This window comes from Hesperophylax consimilis, chromosome 5 (genome assembly GCF_061612785.1).
Source record: "Hesperophylax consimilis isolate HC1 chromosome 5, BYU_Hcon_1.0, whole genome shotgun sequence".
NCBI classification, from domain to species: Eukaryota; Metazoa; Arthropoda; class Insecta; order Trichoptera; family Limnephilidae; genus Hesperophylax; species Hesperophylax consimilis.
This window is the reverse complement of record NC_142840.1, coordinates 19866259-19890722: the sequence shown is the minus strand read 5'-3', so window position 1 is coordinate 19890722 and position 24464 is coordinate 19866259. Positions and strand designations below refer to the sequence as shown.

At 37.2% G+C, this 24464-nt stretch overlaps 1 protein-coding gene across 1 annotated transcript in view; it reads left to right on the top strand.

The window, feature by feature from the left end:
* Window positions 1-765: 765 nt before the first annotated feature.
* Window positions 766-24464, top strand: part of Naglu (N-acetyl-alpha-glucosaminidase) — a 34957-nt gene continuing 11258 nt past the window's right edge. Inside the window, 7 exon segments of the mRNA XM_089631682.1 lie at window positions 766-1011; window positions 1093-1253; window positions 1357-1532; window positions 2029-2247; window positions 9729-9890; window positions 10936-11065; window positions 11893-12038. Coding sequence (XP_089487808.1) covers window positions 915-1011; window positions 1093-1253; window positions 1357-1532; window positions 2029-2247; window positions 9729-9890; window positions 10936-11065; window positions 11893-12038 — 1091 coding nt within the window. The 5' untranslated portion in view covers window positions 766-914.

The window sequence follows — 24464 nt, the reverse complement described above, 5'->3', positions numbered from 1 at the left end:
GTATGAAATCGTAGGTATGAAAATACGAAAATGGTCATCGTGTAAAGTGAGTAATTTATTTATGGTGTAAAGCGAAAATTTCCCGAATGGGTCCTGATTTGGGAATCGGTATGAAAAAAGTATCGTCTAAAGCACACATCTCACACCTCAGTGTATTTACGATAATTTGTTGTAAAACGTGCAGTTACTTATCTGATAATTCTTTTATTTAAGTTTCCACTGTTACATTAACTAATGTAGGCATCTGCCTTATAATGCTACGTAAACATACGCAAGCCGAACTGAACCTCAACTTATGGGAAAGGAATGAAGCAGCCGGAAATGGTGCGAAACGCCGCTTGCAGTTGTTTCGTTCCTTTCCCGTAATTCGTGGCTCGGTTCGCGTTTCGGTTCGCAAATGTATACTTTCAATAATGAACTATGTACATATCATGGGTAAAAGTTTTTTATAATATCTTCTAAAAATGGTATCATTCAACGAGCAGTAAAAAATGTAGCACCAGACATTTGTTTTATTTCTAAAAATGTTTTTATTATTTCGAAAATAATACAAAATTATCTGATTAGTCTATGGTGTTAAAGGAAGTAATGCAAAGTAATGTGTTTGTCTATTCAGAAAAATGTAGTGCCAAAATTCAAATTTCATGCTGATAAAATAAAATAATAATATTATTATTATCTACCTCGCGGTTATAGAATTAAACATCTTTGTTTTCCTGCAATCATGACATTTAAAAAAATGATAAGATACGGTTCAATAGCTTATGAAATACGGCAAGAGGAGAACAGTGGAGAAGTTGGTAGATCGCGCGGAGCAGAGATCAGTTGGGTCAGTTGTCAGTTCAAGTTTTTATAAACAGAGTGGTTTATTTATGTTATAAACTGTCAACTGCTGTCAACAGTGTCAACGCCGAATGATTGTCAATCTCGACATAAATATGTCATTACGTTTGTTTTTAGCAATACTGATTTCTTTAGTAGTTTTTAATGAAGTGGTAGCAAATTTGTCAGGTATAAGTTATTAATTTACGACTGCAATAATTTTGTGAACTTTAAAAATTGCGCTCTCGAAATTGGTGTTTTTTTTTGCAGAAACGTTCCAGCATTTGGACCGTATTCGTTCTCAAACGCCTTCTGATGCCCAGGCTGAAGCAGCTAAAGGGGTTGTAAAGCGACTATTGCCAGATAAACATGACGTTTTCACAATCGTTGTAAATACAACAAATGTAAAAGATGGCAAGGATTCATTTTCGGTTAGTTGTATTATTTAATGAATTTGTTTGGTCCTTAATAATAATTTGTCGCCTAATTTGTAAATTGGGTGTAACTTTTATGACCAGATTTCTTTGTCTTTAGATTAAAAACAACAACGGACAAATTGAAATTTCGGGCAGCAGTGGAGTGGCTGCCATTTGGGGTTTTCATTATTATCTAAAAAATTACTGCAACTGCCATATTGGTTGGCAAATTCAACAACTCCATTTACCCGAGGTACTACCGGCAGTAGACATCACTATTAGTGCAAAAGATAGGTAAGTTATGCACAATACAGTTTTTTGATTACCAGTAATTGCCCTTACGAGCCAGACTCTTCCTCTCCGAGTGGTCCTGCACTGCACGGAGAGTTGCGACAACCAAAAGTTCCGTACGCCTAAATTCAGGACGCCCGTGATCTGTGATACTTGAGCCAGCATTTGTTTTAATGACTATGTTCCACAATTTTTTTTCTCTCAACAATATAATTTATTGAACCCATTGTAAGTCTCTACCTAGTGTGTGCCGTATGTATATTATGGTATATTTGTATTTTTTATTTATTTTTTTTAAAAGAAAGACAAACATTCCCGGGTCACGGATAACCCAACAATGTTTGAAAATCTCCTACTACCACCACAGAAAGCCGAAAATGTTGCTTGTGTTGTGATGGAGGACTTAGCCAGCCGAGGAATCGAACACGCGACGCTCGGGTGAGACCCAAGCGCTATGCCCACTCAACCACTGACCGGTCAAATTATTTGATTTTTCCAGATTTCGTTATTATCAGAATGTCTGCACCACTTCGTACAGCTTTGTATGGTGGGGGCTGGAGGAGTGGAGGAGACACATTGATTGGATGGCTCTAAATGGAATAAACATCGCTCTTGCTTCTCACGGACAGGAAGCCATCTGGGAACGAGTTTACAGGAAACTGAACCTTACGGAAGAAGAGATTAGTCTGCATTTTGCAGGCCCTGCATTCTTATCTTGGTATGGTTTTGATGATTTTTATAATAGCTCTTCAGCATACTGTTGTACAGCTTGTCATTAAGCTTGAATGTATATCTCCATGAAGTCAATTATTTCCTGCACAAGGAATTCTGTTGTTGAATTCCAAAACAATCATTTTTCTAATTGGATTCTATTTGAAACAGGTTTGCCTAATATCTGGAAGATGGCGGTACTGAAATAATTATTTTATTATAATATATATATGTTTATTTTATTGTTGGTCTAAAAGTTTATTTCTAAACATATTTATTTGCTAGACGGCAGTATTGCAGAGCAGATTCAGATTATTATGTTTTTACATAATGGTTAGGGGTAGAGTTCTCGACATCGAATCCGGAGATCTAAAAGTTTATTTACAAACATATTTATTTGCTAGACGGCAGTATTGCAGACAGTAGCGGCGTTAGGGTAGGGCGCGGTTGGGCGACCGCCCAGGGCGCCGGATTTAAAGGGGCGCCACAGGCGCCCGGCGCGCCCCTTTATATCCCTCGTTCTTGGAACGAGGCCTACTTAACTACTTACTCGTAAATTCCCTAAATATAAGGAAAAAATTGTTATGGTTGCAACGCTAGAATCTAATTCAGCGTCGTTGGTTAATATACTCCGTTTCTAAGGATCAAATTTACTGTTTTTGTTACAAGCTATTTGATAGTAGCTCAACGTCGAGTTTAGTATCTGAAGGATATAACAACTGGAAACACTTGTCTGAAATGTTAAAAAATCATGAGAATAGCACTTCACACAAGAAGTTTTACCTTTCATGGGTTGATACTGAACTACGATTAAAAACAGGAAAAACAATAGATTGCCAAGAGCAACATTTGATTAGAAAGGAAACTACCAGATGGAATAATGTTTTGTCTAGATTGATGCATATTACACTTTACTTAGCTGAAAACAATATGGCGTCCAAAGGTACTTCTGACAAACTATATACCCCAAATAACGGAAAGTTCTTGGGCTTAGTACAACTACTAGCCAAATTTGATCCAGTTATGCAGGAGCACTTGCGATTAGCTATGAAGGGTGATGTTTCAGACCACTACTGCGGAAAAGACATTCAAAATGAATTAATAGAGTTGATCGGTGAAAAAATAAAGTCAGAAATCATATCTCGCGCAAAGAAATCAAAATATTATTCTATTATAGCTGACTGTACTCCGGACATTAGTCATGTAGAACAACTTTCACTGACAATACGATTTGTTGATTTATCATCAGATGACGATAAAGTATCAGTAAAAGAGCATTTCATAGAATTTATACCTGTAAATGAGTCGACTGGTGAAAAACTGACTGAAGTTATTATTGATGTTTTAAATAAACACGGACTGGAATTGAACGACTGTAGGGGTCAGGGTTATGACAACGGAGCGAATATGAAAGGGAAAAATATTGGGGTTCAAAGGAGGATTCTGGACATAAATCCCTTAGCTGTTTATGTACCTGGTGGTTGTCATAGCTACAATCTCGTACTATGCGATGCCGCTAAGTCATCCGAAAAATCAGTCACTTTGTTTGGGGTACTTCAGAGGTTGTTCATATTGTTTTCAGCTTCTGTTCATCGATGGAAAATTCTAACCGATCATTTGGGATTATATACTATAAAAAAGCTCAGTGACACACGTTGGGAAGCAAGAATAAACAGTGTTAAAGCAGTCCGGAATCAAATTAGTGCCATCCATGACGCTTTAATTACTTTGGCTATTGAAACTCAGAAAACTGATGTTCAAGTCTCTCATGAGGCTACTACTCTAGCCGAACAGTTAAAAGATTTCAGCTTCATAGTTTCGTTGGTTGTTTGGTATGACATACTTTTTCAAATTAATGTCGTTAGTAAATCTCTACAATCAACAGATATGGATATCAGTAAATGTACAGAAATGTTGAAAAAATGCTGCACTTTCTTGGAAGAATATAGAAATACTGGCTTTAAAAGCGCCATTTTAACTGCGAAGGGATTGGCTGAAGAAATAGAAATTGAACCTGTGTTTAGAGCCACAACAAGAATTCGATTTGTTAAGCGTCAAGCTGGTGAAACTGCCCACGACGAGCCTATAACTTCTCCAGAAAAAAATTGAGGGTGAATTTTTCAACTCTCTCTTGGACACTACATTAATTTCAGTTAATGAAAGATTTGAACAGTTAAATGAGTACTCGGAATCTTGGTCTTTTTTGTACAATATAAAACAGATTCCGGAAAAACCCGACCTTGTCAAACTCTGTGGTAATCTCCAATTGAAATTAACTGTAGACTCTAAATCTGATATAGATGGTTGTATGTTGTGTGATGAACTCGTAAGCCTGAAATCTTGTTTGCCTAATCAGAATATGGTTACCCCTGCTTATGTTTTAAATTTTATCAAAGATCGCAACCTACAAGAACTGTATCCAAATGTGTGGATAGTATTGCGTATATTATTGACTATACCTGTAACGGTTGCTAGTGGGGAGAGGAGTTATTCTAAGCTTAAGCTGATTAAAACCTATCTGCGATCGACAATATCATAATCTAGATTGACAAACTTGGCAACTTTGTCAATCGAAAATGAAATTGATGAAAATATCGATTTTGATAGCCTTATAAAAGAGTTCGCCGATAGAAAGGCTAGAAAAGTGAAGTTTTTTAAATAAATAGTTTTTTTTTTAATAAACGGTTATTCCATTATATTCATTGCCTTTTTTCGTATGGAATTGAATTGCAGTTAGGGGGCGCCGTAAAAATCTCGCCCAGGGCGCTGATAGTACTAAAACCGGCCCTGATTGCAGAGCAGATTCAGATTATTATGTTTTTACATAATGGTTAGGGGTAGAGTTCTCGACATCGAATCCGGAGATCTAAAAGTTTATTTACAAACATATTCATTTGCTAGACGGCCTAGGAAATACATAATATTTTTGATGATAGAAAGAGAAATAATATTTATAATGGATGTCATTAATAATATCCTAAATGTCAATAATAAAATCCTAAAAATAGCTAAAATGAATAATTCATATTTCGTGCCGCTATTGTAACAATCGGTTTAACTTTAAAAATTATTTTTTGTTTTTTATTATATGAATGAGATAAAAGTGAAGTTACAGTTTTCTTACAAATTCCCCAAATAAAACGATTGTCTTTTTAAAATATCGACATCTCTCAATTTTTCTACGATTGAAGTTAAAAATTAAGTAAAAATATGATTAGCGTTTTTCACGTTTGATATTAAAATTTTATTATATTAATTTATTTAATTTTATTATTATTTTAAATACATACACAGGAAAGATAATTTTATCTTGTTTCTAAAATAATATTTTTTTGACAGAAAATTATAAAATAAGATGTATATAGCGCATTTGAAATACACAGAAAACATTGCAAACTGAACCCTTCAGTACTTTCAACACATTGGTTTATTTATTATTTCACATTTATTTCATATAAAAAAATATATATTTATTTTACTGGTGAAAGACCATTAATCAGAATGGTAACGTTGCTTTTGTTACATTAGCTCCACACAGGAGGCCCTGAGAAAAATAATTTCACTCATAGCTTAAGTCATCTTTGGGGTTGTGTGGAGGTTTATTTAAAGAAATGAAAGAGAGGATGATCTGAAAAGGAAAAGGTATGAGGGGTGTGTAGGAATTTGGGGGTCAGTGTGTCCAGCAGTGACGGAGGTTTGAGTTCATCCGAGAATCCTGTTGAATAGGTAAAAAGATCTCCCTCAAATGCACCCCTTCACACGGTACGTGGGCAGACATATCTCCTGCCAAGACCTAGAGAAAGCTCACCCCATGAACCCGGGTACCCCTGCTAAGAGACCAAACTTAGCAAACCACTTAGGGTGACCTATGGCAGAAATGTTGGTTATCCAATGAGTAGATCCCGGGGCGGCGGTACCTATAGCCGCCTCCCAGCTTGGAATGGCTTCAGCTGTGTTTCGTGACTAGTTCTGAATAGCTAATTATGTACTTAATTAAGGAGTTGGCGGCAGGTAAAAACATAACAATTTGGGAGTAATAAGTGGTTAGGGAAATGTCCGAGACTAGGAACCCGGAGGTTGCGTGATACATTAAAATAATGTATATGTTAAAAAGGCCTACAGAAAAGTCGGCATTGGTAAATGTCTATCTCCTAAAGATAACCCTCAGCAACGCCAGGTACACGTCAGCTATAATTAGATAAAGAGACCTTGTGAACGCTTGCTGAAATTCAACTACATTCTTAAAGAATAAAATCTCACTCAAAAGTACACATTTTTGGTGAGCGGTAAAAAACCACGAATATATACTCGTAAAGGACCCAAATCATGCAAACAAAAGCTTACATCTGGCAACCGGGAAGAGTCAGTCATCATGTAGCAGGTATGAACAAGGGACAACTAAATGTCTAGTGCTGTCTGGAACGAAAAGAGCCGCGCAAACATGGTAGCCTTTTTTACATAGGTACTTCTAGAAATTCTCATTCCTAATGAAATAGTTCTTTAGTTTAAAAGAGATTCCAAAACCGTCCTATGAATTATCCACCTAGTATTATTTATACGTCTTGACACCTTTTCTAGTGACAGTCTTGCTTTATAAGATGTTTCCACTTACTCTCTGCTGCTATGCTGCTATCTAACAAAATACAATCCTCTATTCACCTGCAGTTATTTTAATATTGGAATTTTCTCATCGTTTAGAATTTGTGGATTTTTCGATGTAATTGCTCCTTACAAAAATCGTCAGCGATAATTTTCTTCTTGTGTGGAACGTGTTTCCCGTTTGGGATGGCAAGTTAATTATAGGCAGGTACATACAAGTGAATGTTGTCAAAAATACCCTCTGTTATCCCAAAAATTTGGTTTCTAACTAGAAATATATGTTAGATTTGTCGGAAGCTAGTAGTTTGATATTAATTTATTTATTTTTTATTTTACGCCTATAAGGCTTTTACATATGTATATATATAAAAATATTTACGAAATTATACTCGTAAATAGTGCAGGAAACACCTGTTTAAAACACGTGCACAAATTTAATATAAAGTTAAAATATTATTGAATTTGATCCACACAGTAGGTAGGTACAAAATATAAAAAATCCAAAATAATTTTTTTCTTTCAGCCGACAAAATACTGTTAATGTGTTAGTCAATTTAAATACCTTTACTAAAATATTCCCCTACTTGATGAAAAAAACTTCAATAAGGTATGCTTATATATTGAAATTGATGTACTAAATATATCAACAACATCGGAGTATTTGTTTCCTAGCTGTTGAATCCGTCGCGTAGGAGTGTAATATTGGGACGTTGATGTAGAATTGCTACAATAATATGGTAGGTACTGTCTTGTAACTGACCTGATTTTCCACTAGAGAAACCATGTATAGGAGAAATAACGTGGTTTAATCGGAAAATAATTTTAATAAAAATAATTTTTTTATAAACTTTAGGAATTGTTGATAAAGGGCACACCGGTCTGTAATTAATCACCCCGTGTTTATCGCCTTTTTTAAAAATAGGCGTAAGGAAGCTGAATTTCCATTTAGTAGAAAAACATCCTGTTCGTAAAGACTGATTAAACAGCAAATATAAAGGATACGCCAGATTGGTAGCACAATTATTCCAAAATACAGGAGGTATTTTATCTGGTCCACCACTTTTGCTTTGATCTAGTAATTTTAGTTCAGTCAATACATATATCATTATATTCCATGTGGATAACAGATAAATTAAGATTATGATCAGTGGTAAAATTTGATGCTGTACTAGAAGAAACTGGTGTATCACATTCATAAACGATACTTTGAGTGTCTTTGGCCTTTTTACCTCCATATTCCAAGTTGGCGGGTATACCAAAGTTATACCAAAATTATTTTTCATTGATTTTGCATAGTTCCAAAAATTCTTTGCATTATGATTTATTGAAGTTTCAACATTATTACTAAAAGAATTGCAGGATATTTTTGATAAGATTTTACAATCTTTTCTAACGTTTTTAAATTCAATATAATTAGGTATTATAAATTGATAAAGTCCTGTCTTCTTTATATTTCTTATGTACACCTTTTTAAAGAGCAGTTAATTGAACAAGTTCTTTATTGAACCATCTCGGATATTTCGATTCTTTAAAATGAATGAGTGGGATGAGATCTGAAATAATTTTATCCAGCCTTCTTTAAGAAATTACCAATCTTCCTTGTGGAGACGATCATTTGTGTCCCGATAGTTCGCATTTTTAAAGTTAAACGTAGGAGTTTAAATTTTTTGATTACCTTTCATAGTACAAGGGATAAATATTGCTAGTGGGGGATGGTGGTTGAATAGACTCTAATGATTCATTTATAATTCCGTTGCTCTCATTTGACAAAACTAGATCAAGAACACGTTTATTAATATTACGTACATGGTTAAATTAAAAAGTAAAGACACATCTAGGATTACTCGTTCGCAGGAGGCTGCTGGTATTGAATTAAAATTACTGTCTAAAACTTTGAAATTGCAATTAGGTAGGTAAGGTTAGGTTAGGTCTAAAACGTTGAAATTGCAATTAGGTAGGTTATAATCACCGCAAATAATTATTTTATGATTTGGGTATTTTGTTTTTACTAACTCAACATCTTCACAGTGTTTTTTATAGATTGATATGTTGGAATTGGGAGGGATATAAACAGTTCCAATGATAGTTTTCTTGAAAGCACCACTTAATAATATGAACATTTGTTCCACATCAGTATTTTTGATTTTAAGTACTTTCGCTCTTATATTGCTCCGTTCGGATTGAATTGGCTTCAACTTACAGTAAGATAATTCATTAATTTAATAATAGCGAAATATTTATGAGATGGTGATTTAAAAATATGAAAATTATTTTAAAAAGTGGAGAAAAATAATGGCAATTCCATCTCATTTCGTTTTCATTATTGTTTACGAAAAAATTAAACCACAGAATCCTAATCTCATTTGTTTTTTTAATTTCTAGAAAGTTTAGAAAAAAACCTTCAAGGTATTTTTTGATATTTTCAAAATTTAAAAATTACACTCCATTTTAACTTTGCAGGCTGTCGATGGTGGAACTAAATATTATTTTTTCACAAAACGTACTTTTCATTTTGAATTGAAAGTTTAGCTGGGTTCACTTTCAGAAAATAAACAGACGTGTGATCTATACAAGAAATTACATAAGATATTTCGACTCATAGGTTCCAGACAGTCCAAGAAATTGTGTGTTCAAGATGAAACTTCGATATTCGAAATAAGTTTTTCCCAAAATATGGGAAAATTGACAATTACTTCGGGCACACCAGACACGCCCACAGCACACTTATATCGGTTTATCTCTTTAGTGACTCAAAATCAGGACAACTTGGCGCTTCCTAACATACAACCAATAAACCTCTGTAATTTTTCCAAATCATTGAAATAAGTTAATTCAATTGATTGAGTTAATTCAGAAAAACGTGCATACATATTATATAATTTATTCCAGGCAGCGAATGGGCAACATCCGTGGGTGGGGAGGCCCTCTCAGCTCCCATTGACACCAGCACAGCCTGAGCGTGGAGCACTTTGTGGTGGAAGCCATGATGCAGCTGGGCATGACACCCGTACTGCCCGCCTTCGCAGGACACGTGCCCAAGGCATTCAAAAGGTCTCCAACACATTTCTTTACTATTTGAACATAATAATAATGTTATTTTTATATGACTAGTATAATTAGTACCGTTCCGTAGCATCGTCAGGAATGTGAATGATGCAGGAAGCCACCAACTAACACTAGACAACTATAAATAAATCAAAACCTTTGTTTACCACTCCTTATTTTACTTTGCGCTCTATTTCTGGGGTGCTAGAAGTGCCTATCAAATACGTGATTTGTTCAAGAGAGTTTATTGTTTGTCGATTTCTTGGCCTAAAATATACGGAAACTTCTTTTTGTTATACACATTAGATAGGCCACAATTCCATTAATCGTGAATGGTTGTCATATAGCATTTTTATAGCAATCAATGAACGGAGTTCTTTCTGACACCTAGCTCAAATTATCAAAATGGACCAAGGCACTTCTTTAGAGTTCTTTCTGACACCTAGCTCAAATTATCAAAATGGACCAAGGCACTTCTTTAGAGTTCTTTCTGACACCTAGCTGAAATTATCAAAATGGACCAAGGCACTTCTTTAGAGTTCTTTCTGACACCTAGCTCAAATTATCAAAATGGACCAAGGCACTTCTTTAGAGTTCTTTCTGACACCTAGCTCGAATAATCAAAATAGACCAAGGCACTTCTTTAGAGTTCTTTCTGACACCTAGATCATTTGAGGATCAAAATGGACCTAGGCACTTCTTTAAGCCCCAGAGTTATGGTTAAAAGCACTATTCGACTTTAAGAGTTTTACCTCTCTTAGAATTCTCCTTATTCAACAATTAAAAATATAAAGTGTACAATTTGGCCGTGTATTTTTGTGGCTCTTTTGGCATCAGACTTTTATTGGTAAAAAAAAGCTGAAATGTTTTAGAATTATGTTTCGGGGTGACAAAAGGTTCCTCTCTGGATGTTTTATTTAATTAGCAATGTTCTCTATCTCATTGTCATTAATATTATGATACACCTTAGCTTGCATTGTCGTAACAGCACTGTGAGGCTTTTGACGAATCTGAGTGTGCCCATATATTATAGCATTGTATTCTGTTACAGGTTGTTCCCTGATGCAAAGTATTCAGATGTGGAGCCATGGAATCGCTTTAAGTCGGAATACTGCTGTCCGCTGTACTTGCAACCCAATGACCCTCTGTTCCTTACTGTTGGAAACATGTTCCTGACTGAAGTAACAAATTCAATTATTTAATGCCTTGCAAAACCAATATGATCCATTAACCTCTCAGCCAGTGAGTTTGGCGAACTTAATTGAATGTGGGGAGTGAATTTTTTTTATGTTCAGTTTTCTTTTTTCTAAATATAGATCAACTAATAATCATCTTATATTTTGAAAAAAACCTCATCGACATCAATGCACGCAAATAAAGCAAAAAAACTGATAACGTGTTTTAGTAAAAAAAAAGTCAGATATTTTCATTAAATTTGAGAGTGTTTGAATATTAAGAGAGCTTAAAATGAGACCTTCATTTTAAACAAAAATAAAGTTTTTAAAGTCACACAACGATGGTTTTTATCCTGGAACTATGATTGAATCACACTCTTTGGCTTTTATTGTGTAAACTGTGATTACTCTTTACACAAAACTAAAATGCATATTTAATTAGAAAAGGGTATTATAAAAGTTATTGTCACTTCACCTTTTTCATTTAATATAAAAATGTTTATTTAAAAATTTGAAAACCTGGACAAATATTTTTGAAATGCTAAATGATGTTTCATAAAATTATTTCAAATCATTCGGGAGCGTTTGTGATAAATTAATTTATAAATTTTTTAATGCAAACTAAAATCGTGGAATTCTCTCTCTCTCTAACACTGTTTAAATCATATTTCACTCCCTAATACAAAATTAGATGTTATAACTTTTATCAGACCGTCTCAGGCTGGGCAATATATCTCCTAGAAATACTCAAACATATGGTTGTTTGTTGTCTGGAAGAAAATCTCCCAAAATTTGCTTACAGAGTCAATTTCATCAATTTGGGTTAATTTTAGATGATTCAAGAATTTGGTGCCTCGCATGTGTACAGCAGTGATCCATTCAATGAAAATAAGCCAACGTCTGATGATCCGGAATTTTTGAGAAGTGTCGGAGCTGCCATTCATCAGTCCATGGTCATCGTTGATCCAGATGCTATTTGGTTAGTTCACAATAAGAATTTTATAAACTAAAATATATGAATATGATAATTTTAATGATATTAATGTAACATTATGATCATCAAGTCATAATGTTTGCAATTCATTTGGTTAAATATTCACAACTGCTTCACCACACAAAGCTAGTTAGCATTTCCCATGTCTTTAAAGCACTGGTTTTTTGTTGTAGTTGAAAACAACTTTTTTCACACACTTACATATACGTATTATTATATACACTAACACTATTGTATTTTCATTATAAAAATTCAACATAGGTATATACATACACAATGTATTGTCGCGCGTCGGACCTGGGGGGGGCCCTGACTTTCCCTCGGCCAGCTCAGAGCGGGGCATGAGACGTCTCTCTCATAGTCAGGGTTCGGGGTCAGCGCGAGGCTCAAGAATCCATATCCCACCGTCTACACAAAACACTCCCATACGACTGCTATTCCCAAATGAAAGAGGTTAGGTTTTTATGAATCAACATTGTATTTGAGCGGCAAAATGGACATTACATGGGTGAATAACAATAGAATACAGGTTGTTACATCCTAACTGGAATTATCATCAAAGGGTTCCCTAATCTCTCTCTGGGGAATAATTAACAGCTCTCTCTCTCTAGACCGACAGGCAGCGTGGACGAATTTAGGTTATTAGCGGACACATTCAAGGGTAATAGGAAACGTAAGAGACTCACAGCGTGGTGTTGTCGGGGTATCCTGTTGATTGTAGGGCTGAGCGCCGTGTTTCAAACAAACGGTGCCAGCCTGCCGATGTTCAAAGCGCGCCATTCTCGTACATATTGCTTTTCGACCGAGCGGTGCGAATTTGGGAACGCGGGCGCTGAGACTAGCACACGTCCAGCTAGGTCAGAGGTCGGCGCGTAAGAAGGAGGAACGAGGCGCTTGGTCGCCGGGGGTGGGGGGAACTGTAGCGGATCTTTTGCGCGTTATTACTACGTTTGGCCCAGCAACTAACCTGATAATTCCCGCTCTCAGGCTGGCAACTGTAGGATCTTTGCGCCTAAAATCTGTTATATGACACCTCCCCCCGCGCTCGTAAAAAGGGCGACGTGGTAATGGAGCATCGGGGTTAAAAGATCCTCTATGTGCCTCCCTTGGGGTTTTTTGACAAAACAAGAGTTGCCCTTAGTTTGAGAGACTTGGATGGCCAGAGAGATGCCTAGCTAAAACATAATGACTAGCTTATGCCATAGGCTAGGTAACAATATTTGTGGGGAGAAATGAGGAAGGGTACATAGCATGTTTGGAGCAAATAATTTTGGGGAGAGAGCAGGTGTGGAAACAACAAGTAAAATTATGCAATTAGAAAACAATAGACATGGTTATGCAATTGAAAGACAAAAGACAAAATTATGCAATTGAAAGACAAAAGGGCATGGTTATGCAATTGAAAAAAAACAATAGACAAAATTAAGCAATTGAAAGACAAAAGGGCATGGTTATGCAATTGAAAAAACAATAGACAACATTATACAATTGAAAAAAAAACAAAAGACGGAATGTTAAGGTGTGATTCTAGGGTTTCATTGGTCTGGAAGCTAAGTTTGCGTTGCGTTGGTTTTTTTGGTTTCGAAGAGTTGCGAAGGAAACGAGTTTTCACTGACTCTAAAAGATTACATTATCACTGTAATCTGACCCATTGAGATAACACTCAGGAGTACACTTAGGCCTTGGAAAAACACTTTGCTTCGTTGTGGGCGTTGATGTTTGCGAAGTGGGGCTGTGGTTTGCGGGGCTGCGGCTATGGTTACAGTGGTCATTGGAGAGAGTAGTCCAGGTTCCGTAGTTATGCCAGTACGAGTCCTATGTGCTATTATGGTGGGCACGGATCGTATGTGTTGGTTATCGGAGCATAATGTAGCTCAGGATAACTTTTTAGAGGTGCGCAGTTTGTTGTTTACTGGAGGGGCAAAGGGTAATTATGTTTCACCCATGACCTGGTATGTGTCACTGCATGACAGAGCAAGAGACGGTATAACTGGCATTGGCATTGAGGGCAAGAAATTTGAACTCCGGGACTAGCGTGTCCGAAAGGTAGTTCAGAGTGTCATAAAGTATAGTGGGACAACTCGGCTTGCAGTGGTGCGACAAACGTCATACATATGAGTGGTATTGTCTGTGCTTTCAGGAACAAGATGGAACAAGTGTGTAGCGAGTAGTAGTCGAGGGGCCTTTGTAACCACAGCGCAGGCTGCTAGGAGGTGAGGCTCAGCTTGGCTGCCGGAGATGGCGTCCGCCTGGGCTTCTTTTTAAATCCGGGGGGAATTATTATTAAAGCAAATTTCTTGAAGTTTACCTGCCTAGGGACCAATGAAGAAAAGTTTGGAGAGAAACAAAATGTGTCCAGAAAAAATAAACAAACGAGGTTTAGCTGCCGGTCCGGAGAGTGACGAAGAGTGTGAGAGAGAGGTAGAGAGAGGTTCCTAACTAGTTTTGATTACATAAACATTATCCTTTATTAGGATGACTTGGCGTTTGCCGAATGACAAACTGTCTTGGTTGAAAAAACAACCGGCCTTCTTTGGCCTATGTTAACATACAGGTGGTAACATTTTCGTAGGATTTCAAAGAACAAGACAAAAAATTCGTGAACGAGTCACGGCAACAGCAGGGAAACTAATTCATGAATAAAGGTTGTCAGAAAAGACAGACGATACGCCAAGTGCGTATCATACATATTCAAAATTCATGAATGTGTTTCGTTGAGGAGAGAAAAAAATGACAACATACGTGAAAGGTGAGGTAGGAAGCCTGTTGGTGACCGGAACAATTACCGATTCGAACTCGAAGTGAGGGCGAAATATGGTCGACAACAGATTTTCCACTTCGTACATATGCCTGAGGGCATGGGGATAGGGAGGGGAAGGAAAAAGGACGGGAATTGAGTTACGAAATTTGCTAGAGACTGGACTAATTTCCAATTCAACCTCTATGTGAGAGTGAAACATATTCAACCAGCAGATTTCCTGACTCTTTACATTTTAATAAAGTGGATTAATTTTAAACAGTATTTGAATACACATTGTACTAAAGAGGCTAATCTTTTGCGTGTATTTGGCAAAAGATTAGGGGTCGTTTTAAACTTCTACATGATTGTGAGAAAAGACAGACCCTAGTTCCAATTTCACAAACCTGGGATTCTTCTTATTCGTTTCCCAGACGACGAGTTTAGTGGTTTTGTGCCCATCGATTAACTCCTGCGGCACTATGCCCCATAATTGACAGTGAAGCTGAAAACTAGTCCTTTTGGGATAGTAGATATTCCTGGGCTTCTTTTCTTTTTGGAAAGCAGCAAAAACAGGAAGTCCACGGGCATTGGCGTTGAACAAAGAGGTTTCTGTGAAATACTTACGTAGTTCACATATAAAGGTTTGATATTATTTCGTTCGCACGATTCATGGTGAGTATTGTAACGTCTTCACGTATAGTGTACAAGTATGCAGTATATGCAAGGTACAACTCAATTATAGACAGAAGTCAAAGAGTGTAAAAAAACAGTTCCTTAAAGGAGATGACGATGTCGATATTATGTCGTTCACACGAATCACGGTAAGTATTATTATTACGTCTCCACGTCTCGTGTACAGGGTTGTACACAATTATACACAAAAGCGGTTCTCATGACATGTTAATGACACACGACCAAATTATACACAAAGGCGGTACTCATGGCAAATTAATGTCACACGACCAAATTATACACAAAGGCGGTACTCATGGCAAATTAATGTCACACGACCAAATTATACACAAAGGCGGTACTCATGGCAAATTAATGTCACACGACCAAATTATACACAAGGGCGGTACTCATGGCAAATTAATGTCACACGACCAAATTATAACACATGGTTATAAGTATTAAGTAATTGTAACGAACTTCTCGTGTAGTGGTGGATTTTGTAAGGATCTCTCCTATTGCGTGACAATTTTTACATTTAAATATAATTCAACAAAAGCTAGCAATATCATTTGATACTGTTTGCAAAGATTTGTTAGATTGACTAACTCCGTAGCCTGGAGAGGCGTACGATGGAACAATAGAGAAGATAAACAATTTTAATGTTACTTCATGTGTTACAAGGTGCAAGATGATGGTAGAAGGTATTTCTACTTACATCGTGCGATGGGTGAGAACAGGCCCATAATGGCTTTACATACTGTTCATTGTAGCGTGCAATTGGGTTGCAAACACTTGGTTAAATGGTGAGACAAAGGTTGGGTGTTTATATTATGCAACGATGATCGAACAAAGTCCTGTTGATTTACGTTGTGATATAATTATTTGCGTTCGAAGATCAGGATAACCGTAAGGTTTTACTAACCTGTCCCGTAGGGTTGAAACGTGAGGTACGAGACATACGTGACGTAACAGTAGAGAAAAAGAAATCGAGATCTCGTCATACAATAAAAGACCTTAATGGGTTTTACATACTTTTAGTTGAAGCGAGTCCAGTTATGGTATATGGTTTTATAGGACCGACATTTGGTTTTCTTTTATAAATACAATTTCCCAAAATGGATGTGTCAAAATCCGATTTTTGGTAAATGTGAGCTTGGGTAGGACGCCATCAATTTTTGAAAGGAAAAAATTGAAAAAAAATGAAAAAAAATTATATACATACAAAGAAGACAATTATGTGATTAATTGCTACTTGGTTCTTGCCTTTGAGACCACTATAGGGTTTTACATACTCAAGGTAACGTTGAATTGGACAAGAAGGAATTAATGGCTGTACTTGACAGGTTTTCTTTTTTTTTAAAAAAGGGTCGGTATTTAACACTTTGGAATTTACAAAATCCGAACTCTTTTGGATGGCACTCTTATGAGTGATTACCAATCGTTATTTTACAAGGAACAAAAACAAAAGTGGGGTGGTTCTTTCTAACACGACGAAGGGAACAAAATGAAACGAAAAATGGGGTGACATGACATAAACATTGCATAGTGTAGAAGTTGAGAAGCAAAAGCGGGTTCGCGACTTCCCGGCGATTGTAACTCGAAAACGTGTCTCTATTCTAAAATGATCAGTTTCAGAACAGGTGAGAAAATAAAACGTAAAAAGGGAGAAAACGATTGTCGTGAGGGAAAGAACGTTATTACAGGAATAATACTTCATGGTCATAATATGTTAATATACATTTATTTACAAAGGTAGGTTAAACTCGTTTTGACGAATAGGTTGACATGTAGTTGACACTTTACACGCCTAATTATGGTAAGACTTCATAAGCTTACAATAGTTTGTGATAATACACAATGGGTTAGTTTAAAGTTGCTGGGGTGGTGGGGCAGTTTCAACTGTCTCCTCACTTCCAGACTTTACAATGTCCTTAATATGGTAATTACCAGTATGTTTGCCAGAGGAGTCGGACAGGTAGTAAACTAAGTCCGATATTTTTCTTACAACCTTGGCCTTGACAAAACGGGGTGCCAGCTTGGCAGAGAAGTACAGGGCTCCTTGAGAGAGGGTGTTATTCCTTCTCCAGACAACATCGCCTACATTAAAAGTGATGTGTTTCCTACGTAGGTTATATCTGTCCGCACTTTTTTGGTGGGCCAGCAATAGGGCATCAGTAACTTCACTATAAATGGCAGTAAGTTCTTCCAAACGATGAGCGTAATCAACGGCAGGATTGCTTGTGGAGGTGGTTGACGTGGGGAAATTCGTGTTCCAGTGCAATGAACCATGTACCACCTGTTCCATACCGTGTTTTAAAAAGAAGGGGGTGTAACCAGTGGTTAGGTTAACAGTGTTATTCATGGCAGCTTGAATTTTATCTAAATTCTTACACCAATTACGTTGGTCTTTGTCAACCAAAATGGCCAGAGCTGTGTTAATAGTCTGGTTATACCTTTCGACAGTGTTATTTTGGGGAGTGTACAAGGTATTATAATAAATATCTTTAATCCCGTATTTAGCAAGGAAATCTTTAAATTCTTGTGCTATAAACTGTTTTCCGTTGTCAACTATTACGGTTTTGGGAGTTCCGTAGGGTATGAAAATGTGTTTTTCCACAAGTTTGACAATGGCGGCGGCGTTGGCTCTTTTTAAGGGGAAGATCCAACAAAATTTGGTAAAGATATCCACAATGCTGAGTATATGCATGTGTCCAGAATAACTCCTGGGAAAAGGTCCGACGAGGTCCATAGATAACGATTGGAGGGGTCTATCAGCACGTTTGGGTTTTCCCATTAGGCCGGCAGGGGGTGCCGTACTATGTTTGTAAGCTTTACATGTTTCACATTTGGAGATGTAGTTGCGAACTTGCTTGAAAAGACCAGGCCAGTAATACTTCAAGGAAATCTTTTTATACGTCTTGAAGGTTCCTGGGTGTATAGAGTCGGGGGCACTATGATTGTTGATGATTACTTGTTTTCTCTTTTCGAGGGGCACAACGAGTTTCCAAGAGTAATCTTCAAGGATGGACAGTGGGGCCTTACAATTGCGATATAGTTGTCCTTCTTTTATAATAAAATTGGGAAACTTTTGTTGATTGTTTTTGCACCCTTCATAGATTTTAAGATACCATTCATCTTTTGTGGATGGGGTAGAGGCAATTGTATCGATGTTTAATGTGGCAAGTTCAATTCTTGACAGGGCATCTGGGACAATATTGTCCGCACCTTTACGGTGGATGACATCGAAAGTGTATTGGGACAAACGAGAAGCCCAGCGAGCGAGTCTGCCGGAGGGATTACTTAGAGAGATCAACCATTTCAAACTACTATGGTCTGTGACTACAGTAAATTTGCTACCGTCTATGTAACCGCGAAAATGGTGAACAGAATCCAATACTGCCAGTAACTCTTTTTCGGTGATTCCGTAATTTTTTTCGTGTTTATTCAAGGTGCGGGAAAAATAGGCTACAGGGTGTTTGCCATCGGGGAATTCCTGAGTTAGGACTCCACCGATCCCTACGTTAGAAGCATCCGTATGGAGGGTAAAAGGTAGTTCCATCTTTAGCTTGTTTGCAACAAACCGAAGAAACATTTAAGGTCTGGTTAAAATATTTAATGTGTGATAACCAATCAGTCCATTCCTTAGACCTTGGTACAGAATGAATACCTGAGAGGTTATTATTTAGTTTTTTGGTTTTCTCGCATGAAAATTCGGTGGGGGTTTAGAGAAATCCACTTGAGGTTTAACAAAGTGAGGGTCTTGCAACCTTTCCATGTTATTTCTTGATTTTTTGAAAATTTCACGCAGTTCGTCGCGTGGAGGAGAACGATCCCTGGAGCGATGTCTCTTTAAGGTTCTGGGTTCTTTAGCTTCCAGAAATTTGGCCTGCTTGAAACAAGTGGTTGCTAGGTGACCTACTTTTTTGCAAAAGGAGCAAACTTTTTTGTTGTCAAATTCTGGTTTTAATCCAGAAGGACGGCTTGGTACAGTGATATTGTCCGTGGTGGTTTTGTTGTTTTTCCTGTCTTGGTGGGATTCCAAAATGAGGCAAACTTCGTTTAAATGGGCCAACGACACAATTTTCTGTGAGGTGATAATGTTTTCATATCTTTGTAGGAGGCCATCAGTTATAACTGGTAATAATTCGGCTTCCGAGACAGGGTGGGAAAGTTTGATGTTGATGGATTCGGCCCTCTCTATGAATGTTGCCACAGTTTCGTTTACTAATTGTTTAATGGATAGTAACGATAATTTAATTCTGTGTTGGGCCTCTGATTTGCCGAAGCTAGTGATCAGGGCTGATCTGAGTTTATTCCAGTCCTTGCATTTTGATTTTTGTATTCTGTGCCACGGGATTAATTCTGCAGATATTAGTTCTATAAAGTTTTTCTGCAGCACTTCAAATGGAACATTTTTAATTGAGGCCGTTTCTTCGATTCGGTCAATGAAATCCAGTACATCAGAAACACCGTTATATTTGATCCTCCAAGGAGTGAGATCGTATGTTTTTTCTTGTGCCGTGATGGGTGCATTGTCTTGTTTTAGTGTAACATGTGTCCTGGTTTCTTTGTTAGAAACGGGGATTTCCAAAACTGGGGTATTGGGTGCCTTGTCTTCACTTGCAACGGATAGGTTTATTTTCCTGATGAACTTCTTGTTGAATAACAAAGCGTATGCTTTCAATGCTGACTTTGATTTGTTTAGTGGTGATATTCCTCTGTCTTTTAAGACGGCTTGTAGGTGCACTTTGGATAAGTTGTGTACATTGGGAATGACACCCATGTCCAAAGATGTAGCCATTTGATTGGAATTCATTGTTAAAAATGGTTTAAGAAGGAAAAAAAAACTCCGAAATTCTTCTAAGTCTTTTTGAAGAAAATTTGGCCAGGGGGACACTTTAGGATTTGCATTATTTAATTTTTGTGGGCACTATTCGCACTTATATTCACTGCACTCGAGGAAAGGCACGAAAAAGGCACAAAAACAGCACTTTAGAAGCGAAAAAACACTTTTGATGGAAAGATTTTATATTTGCTTCATTTACTGGCACTAAATCGTGAGATTGAACACACGTTCTTATTATTGCGTCGAGAAAACACTTTTTTGCAAAAAAACACTGCACTTCTGAAGTTAATTTGAAGCAATTCACTTAAAATCACTTTTATAACAGTCAAAGCTGAAAAAAAGAATATGGACAAACACCGTACCTATATAATTAATCGGGATAAAGAATTACTTGTGTTTTACAGGTTGTAGCTGATATACTTTTTAGAAATCAGCTTCGATGGGCCGTTGGGTGTATTGTGCTTTTTTTTTTAAAAAAAAAAATCACTTCCGGTGTAAAAATTGGCTTCACAGTTCTAAATCCTGACTGTTATTATTACGGTGCAATTTATGCCGAAATTAAAACAGTGGGTTTGTTTTGTTTAAACAAAGAACACAGAATCTATGTTATTGAAAAAACATTATGTTCAAACTTTCGTTATCACAGCATTTTGGCGGGAATTTCGCGCGTCTCTTTTATTCGTTCGAGAGGGTTCCTACCGTTATTTTTTCGCGGCAAAAATGCGCTTGGCAACAAAATTGCATAGTACATGTTTTCAAATTGGGGACAATCATAAAGGCAATTCTGTGCAGTCGGGAAGGATATGTTTAAAAAAAAATTCTGCCCTATGTTGGTCGCCAGTGTCGCGCGTCGGACCTGGGGGGGGCCCTGACTTTCCCTCGGCCAGCTCAGAGCGGGGCATGAGACGTCTCTCTCATAGTCAGGGTTCGGGGTCAGCGCGAGGCTCAAGAATCCATATCCCACCGTCTACACAAAACACTCCCATACGACTGCTATTCCCAAATGAAAGAGGTTAGGTTTTTATGAATCAACATTGTATTTGAGCGGCAAAATGGACATTACATGGGTGAATAACAATAGAATACAGGTTGTTACATCCTAACTGGAATTATCATCAAAGGGTTCCCTAATCTCTCTCTGGGGAATAATTAACAGCTCTCTCTCTCTAGACCGACAGGCAGCGTGGACGAATTTAGGTTATTAGCGGACACATTCAAGGGTAATAGGAAACGTAAGAGACTCACAGCGTGGTGTTGTCGGGGTATCCTGTTGATTGTAGGGCTGAGCACCGTGTTTCAAACAAACGGTGCCAGCCTGCCGATGTTCAAAGCGCGCCATTCTCGTACATATTGCTTTTCGACCGAGCGGTGCGAATTTGGGAACGCGGGCGCTGAGACGAGCACACGTCCAGCTAGGTCAGAGGTCGGCGCGTAAGAAGGAGGAACGAGGCGCTTGGTCGCCGGGGGTGGGGGGAACTGTAGCGGATCTTTTGCGCGTTATTACTACGTTTGGCCCAGCAACTAACCTGATAATTCCCGCTCTCAGGCTGGCAACTGTAGGATCTTTGCGCCTAAAATCTGTTATATGACAGTATATGCAGTCAATAATTAATAATAATTTATCGGTTGTCGTAGTATCATTATCAGAAAAATGAAGAGCTCGGAGCAAAAGAAAAAAATCTATCTTGCGAAAATAATATTTTTGAAAAAGGTGTTTCAATTATTGGATTATTTGTTCAGTATTTCTTCAGCGAGTTTTTCCCACAAGTCCCATAAGCATAATCGTGGCTAAAAATGTATATATTTCAGCCTCCGTGGTGTCTTTCCACTTTATCATTTTAGACTTCAGAGAAATGTCTAAAGAAAATTTTGCAGCGTATTTATTTGTTTCGCTGACAATTATTTTTACTGTATCAAATGTGAAGAATAACTCAAAAAAGTCTATTTCCAATGAATTTTCACTAACTATATATTTGCTCTTATACCTGAGTTAGTTGAATCGAATTCGTGAATAATGGGCGTAAACTTACACTGATCCCATTTACGATGATCAACTTTTCTCTTTTTGGATGTTGAACAACTACGGAGAGTTTCATTCTCATCAGATGTATCAGATTCGTCGAATGAGCTATCCGAATGTATTGGCAAATCATGAAGATCCTCGTAAACATCTTCATCTTCACTTTCGAATAAAATATCAGCAATGTCTTGTTCATTCAAATGGTTAATTGAACAAGTTATCAATACGAAACACAAAGTCAAATCACAGTATAACGAATAATATTTTAAATAGTTCACAGCACTAAGATTAACACTATTGAATTTTGTTCAAACTGTCAAAAACTGTATTCAAACTGAAAACAAACACTATCGGTACAATATATGTAATAAATATTCACATCCAAACACGTGAGGTAATTTTTAATGCAAGATGATTAAGTTATTCAGTGTAAAAACGAACAAAAACCACAAATTTCACTTCACACAAGACGTCGCTCACAATAAAAATGTTGTTTACCACCAACTGCCAGACAGTGACGTCACGGAATATTTAAATTGTGAATAACTCCGTTGGTAACATACCCAAATTGCTAAAAACTTTTGCAAGTTATGACAAATTGTCCAGAGATGGCAGTAACTTTCGGTTCTCCGGAAGAAATTCAATAATTAATTAATTTTAGGCGCTATCGTACGGGTACGGTCATACTCCTTGCGAACTATTTTTGTCACGCCGTACCTGTACAGTCATACTACCGGACAGGTTAATAAAATTTATCGACAGTCGAAAATAAAATCATTCTTACCTTAATGACTGCATAATATTAATTTGTTGCTTGGATTTTTGCAACAATTTTATTAAAACATTTTACTGATTATAAATTTAGGTTGCTTCAGAGCTGGATGTTTTTACATGAAGTGTTTTACTGGACGCCTCAGAAGGTGGAAGCTCTTCTGACCTCAGTTCCAGCGGTGAGTTGTTCTGGCCTGTGGACGTGTATTGGGACTTCTCACACTTCTTGGCTTTGGATTCCATGCTTCATGTTTTGTTACTAACTCAATGCTCTCAACTCTTTGCTTTAACACATTCATGGACAACTTCTAATGACGTCGTTTTTACATGAAGTGTTTTACTGGACGCCTCAGAAGGTGGAAGCTCTTCTGACCTCAGTTACCTCCAGCGGTGAGTTGTTCTGGCCTCTGGACATGGATTGGGACTTCTCACACTTCTTGGCTTTGGATTCCATGCTTCATGTTTTGTTACTAACTCAATGCTCTCAACACTTTCCTTTAACACATTCATGGACAACTTCTTTTAGTCAGGGATGCACTACAATGGACTGGGAAGTCAAGTTTTGTATTGTAGTATGTAGAACACTTTTATGCTTGATAGTGTCACACCCATAGACATCCAAATTGATAGACTTGCCCTAACATGTATTATTTCAACGAGCTGGAGGCCAACCACACTATATTTTGGGCACCAGGAAGGTTCGAGAGTGCTTTAAATAAACTATGACGACAGTTGTATATTGAACGCCGAAGAGCTCACATTGAAATAGCCATACCATGCGCAGAAAAGTAATGTTCGCTAAAGTAAGGCAAATGTTTGCAGCGCAGTCCATTGTGAGACTTTTCTGGGCATGATCTGAATGCTTTTCTGGCGACGCTAGAAATGCGTGCGGTGGGTAAATTATAATACGTAAAGTGTCTAAATTTGAATATTATGTTAAACTAAATAGTGTTAAAATATTCAATTTTGGAAACAAGCACAATTTTTGTTTACCCGATTTGGGATTTGTAGTTAAGTTTTTTATGCAGCCAGAAAATTACGCTACATTGTAAAAAGGACTAGTAATTCGTAAGCAGATTTTATTTTGGAGGACTGAATAGTGATATTACAATGCTAGTTGTTTGTATACTTTCAGATTAATTTATTGACAAATCACAGAAATTAAGACGGTCACTCCGCCTCCTGCTTCCCCTTCCAGTTGTTAGTTCCCCTTTCCCCATTTGACTGGTCTATCGATTTGAATTTCTATGGTCACACCCAAGGTTTACATTTTTATTACACTGACTTTCATCGACTTCACAAAACACATGTGACAGCGTGTGTCGTGTCACAAAGCTCTGTTTTCCAGCGTTTTCTGGC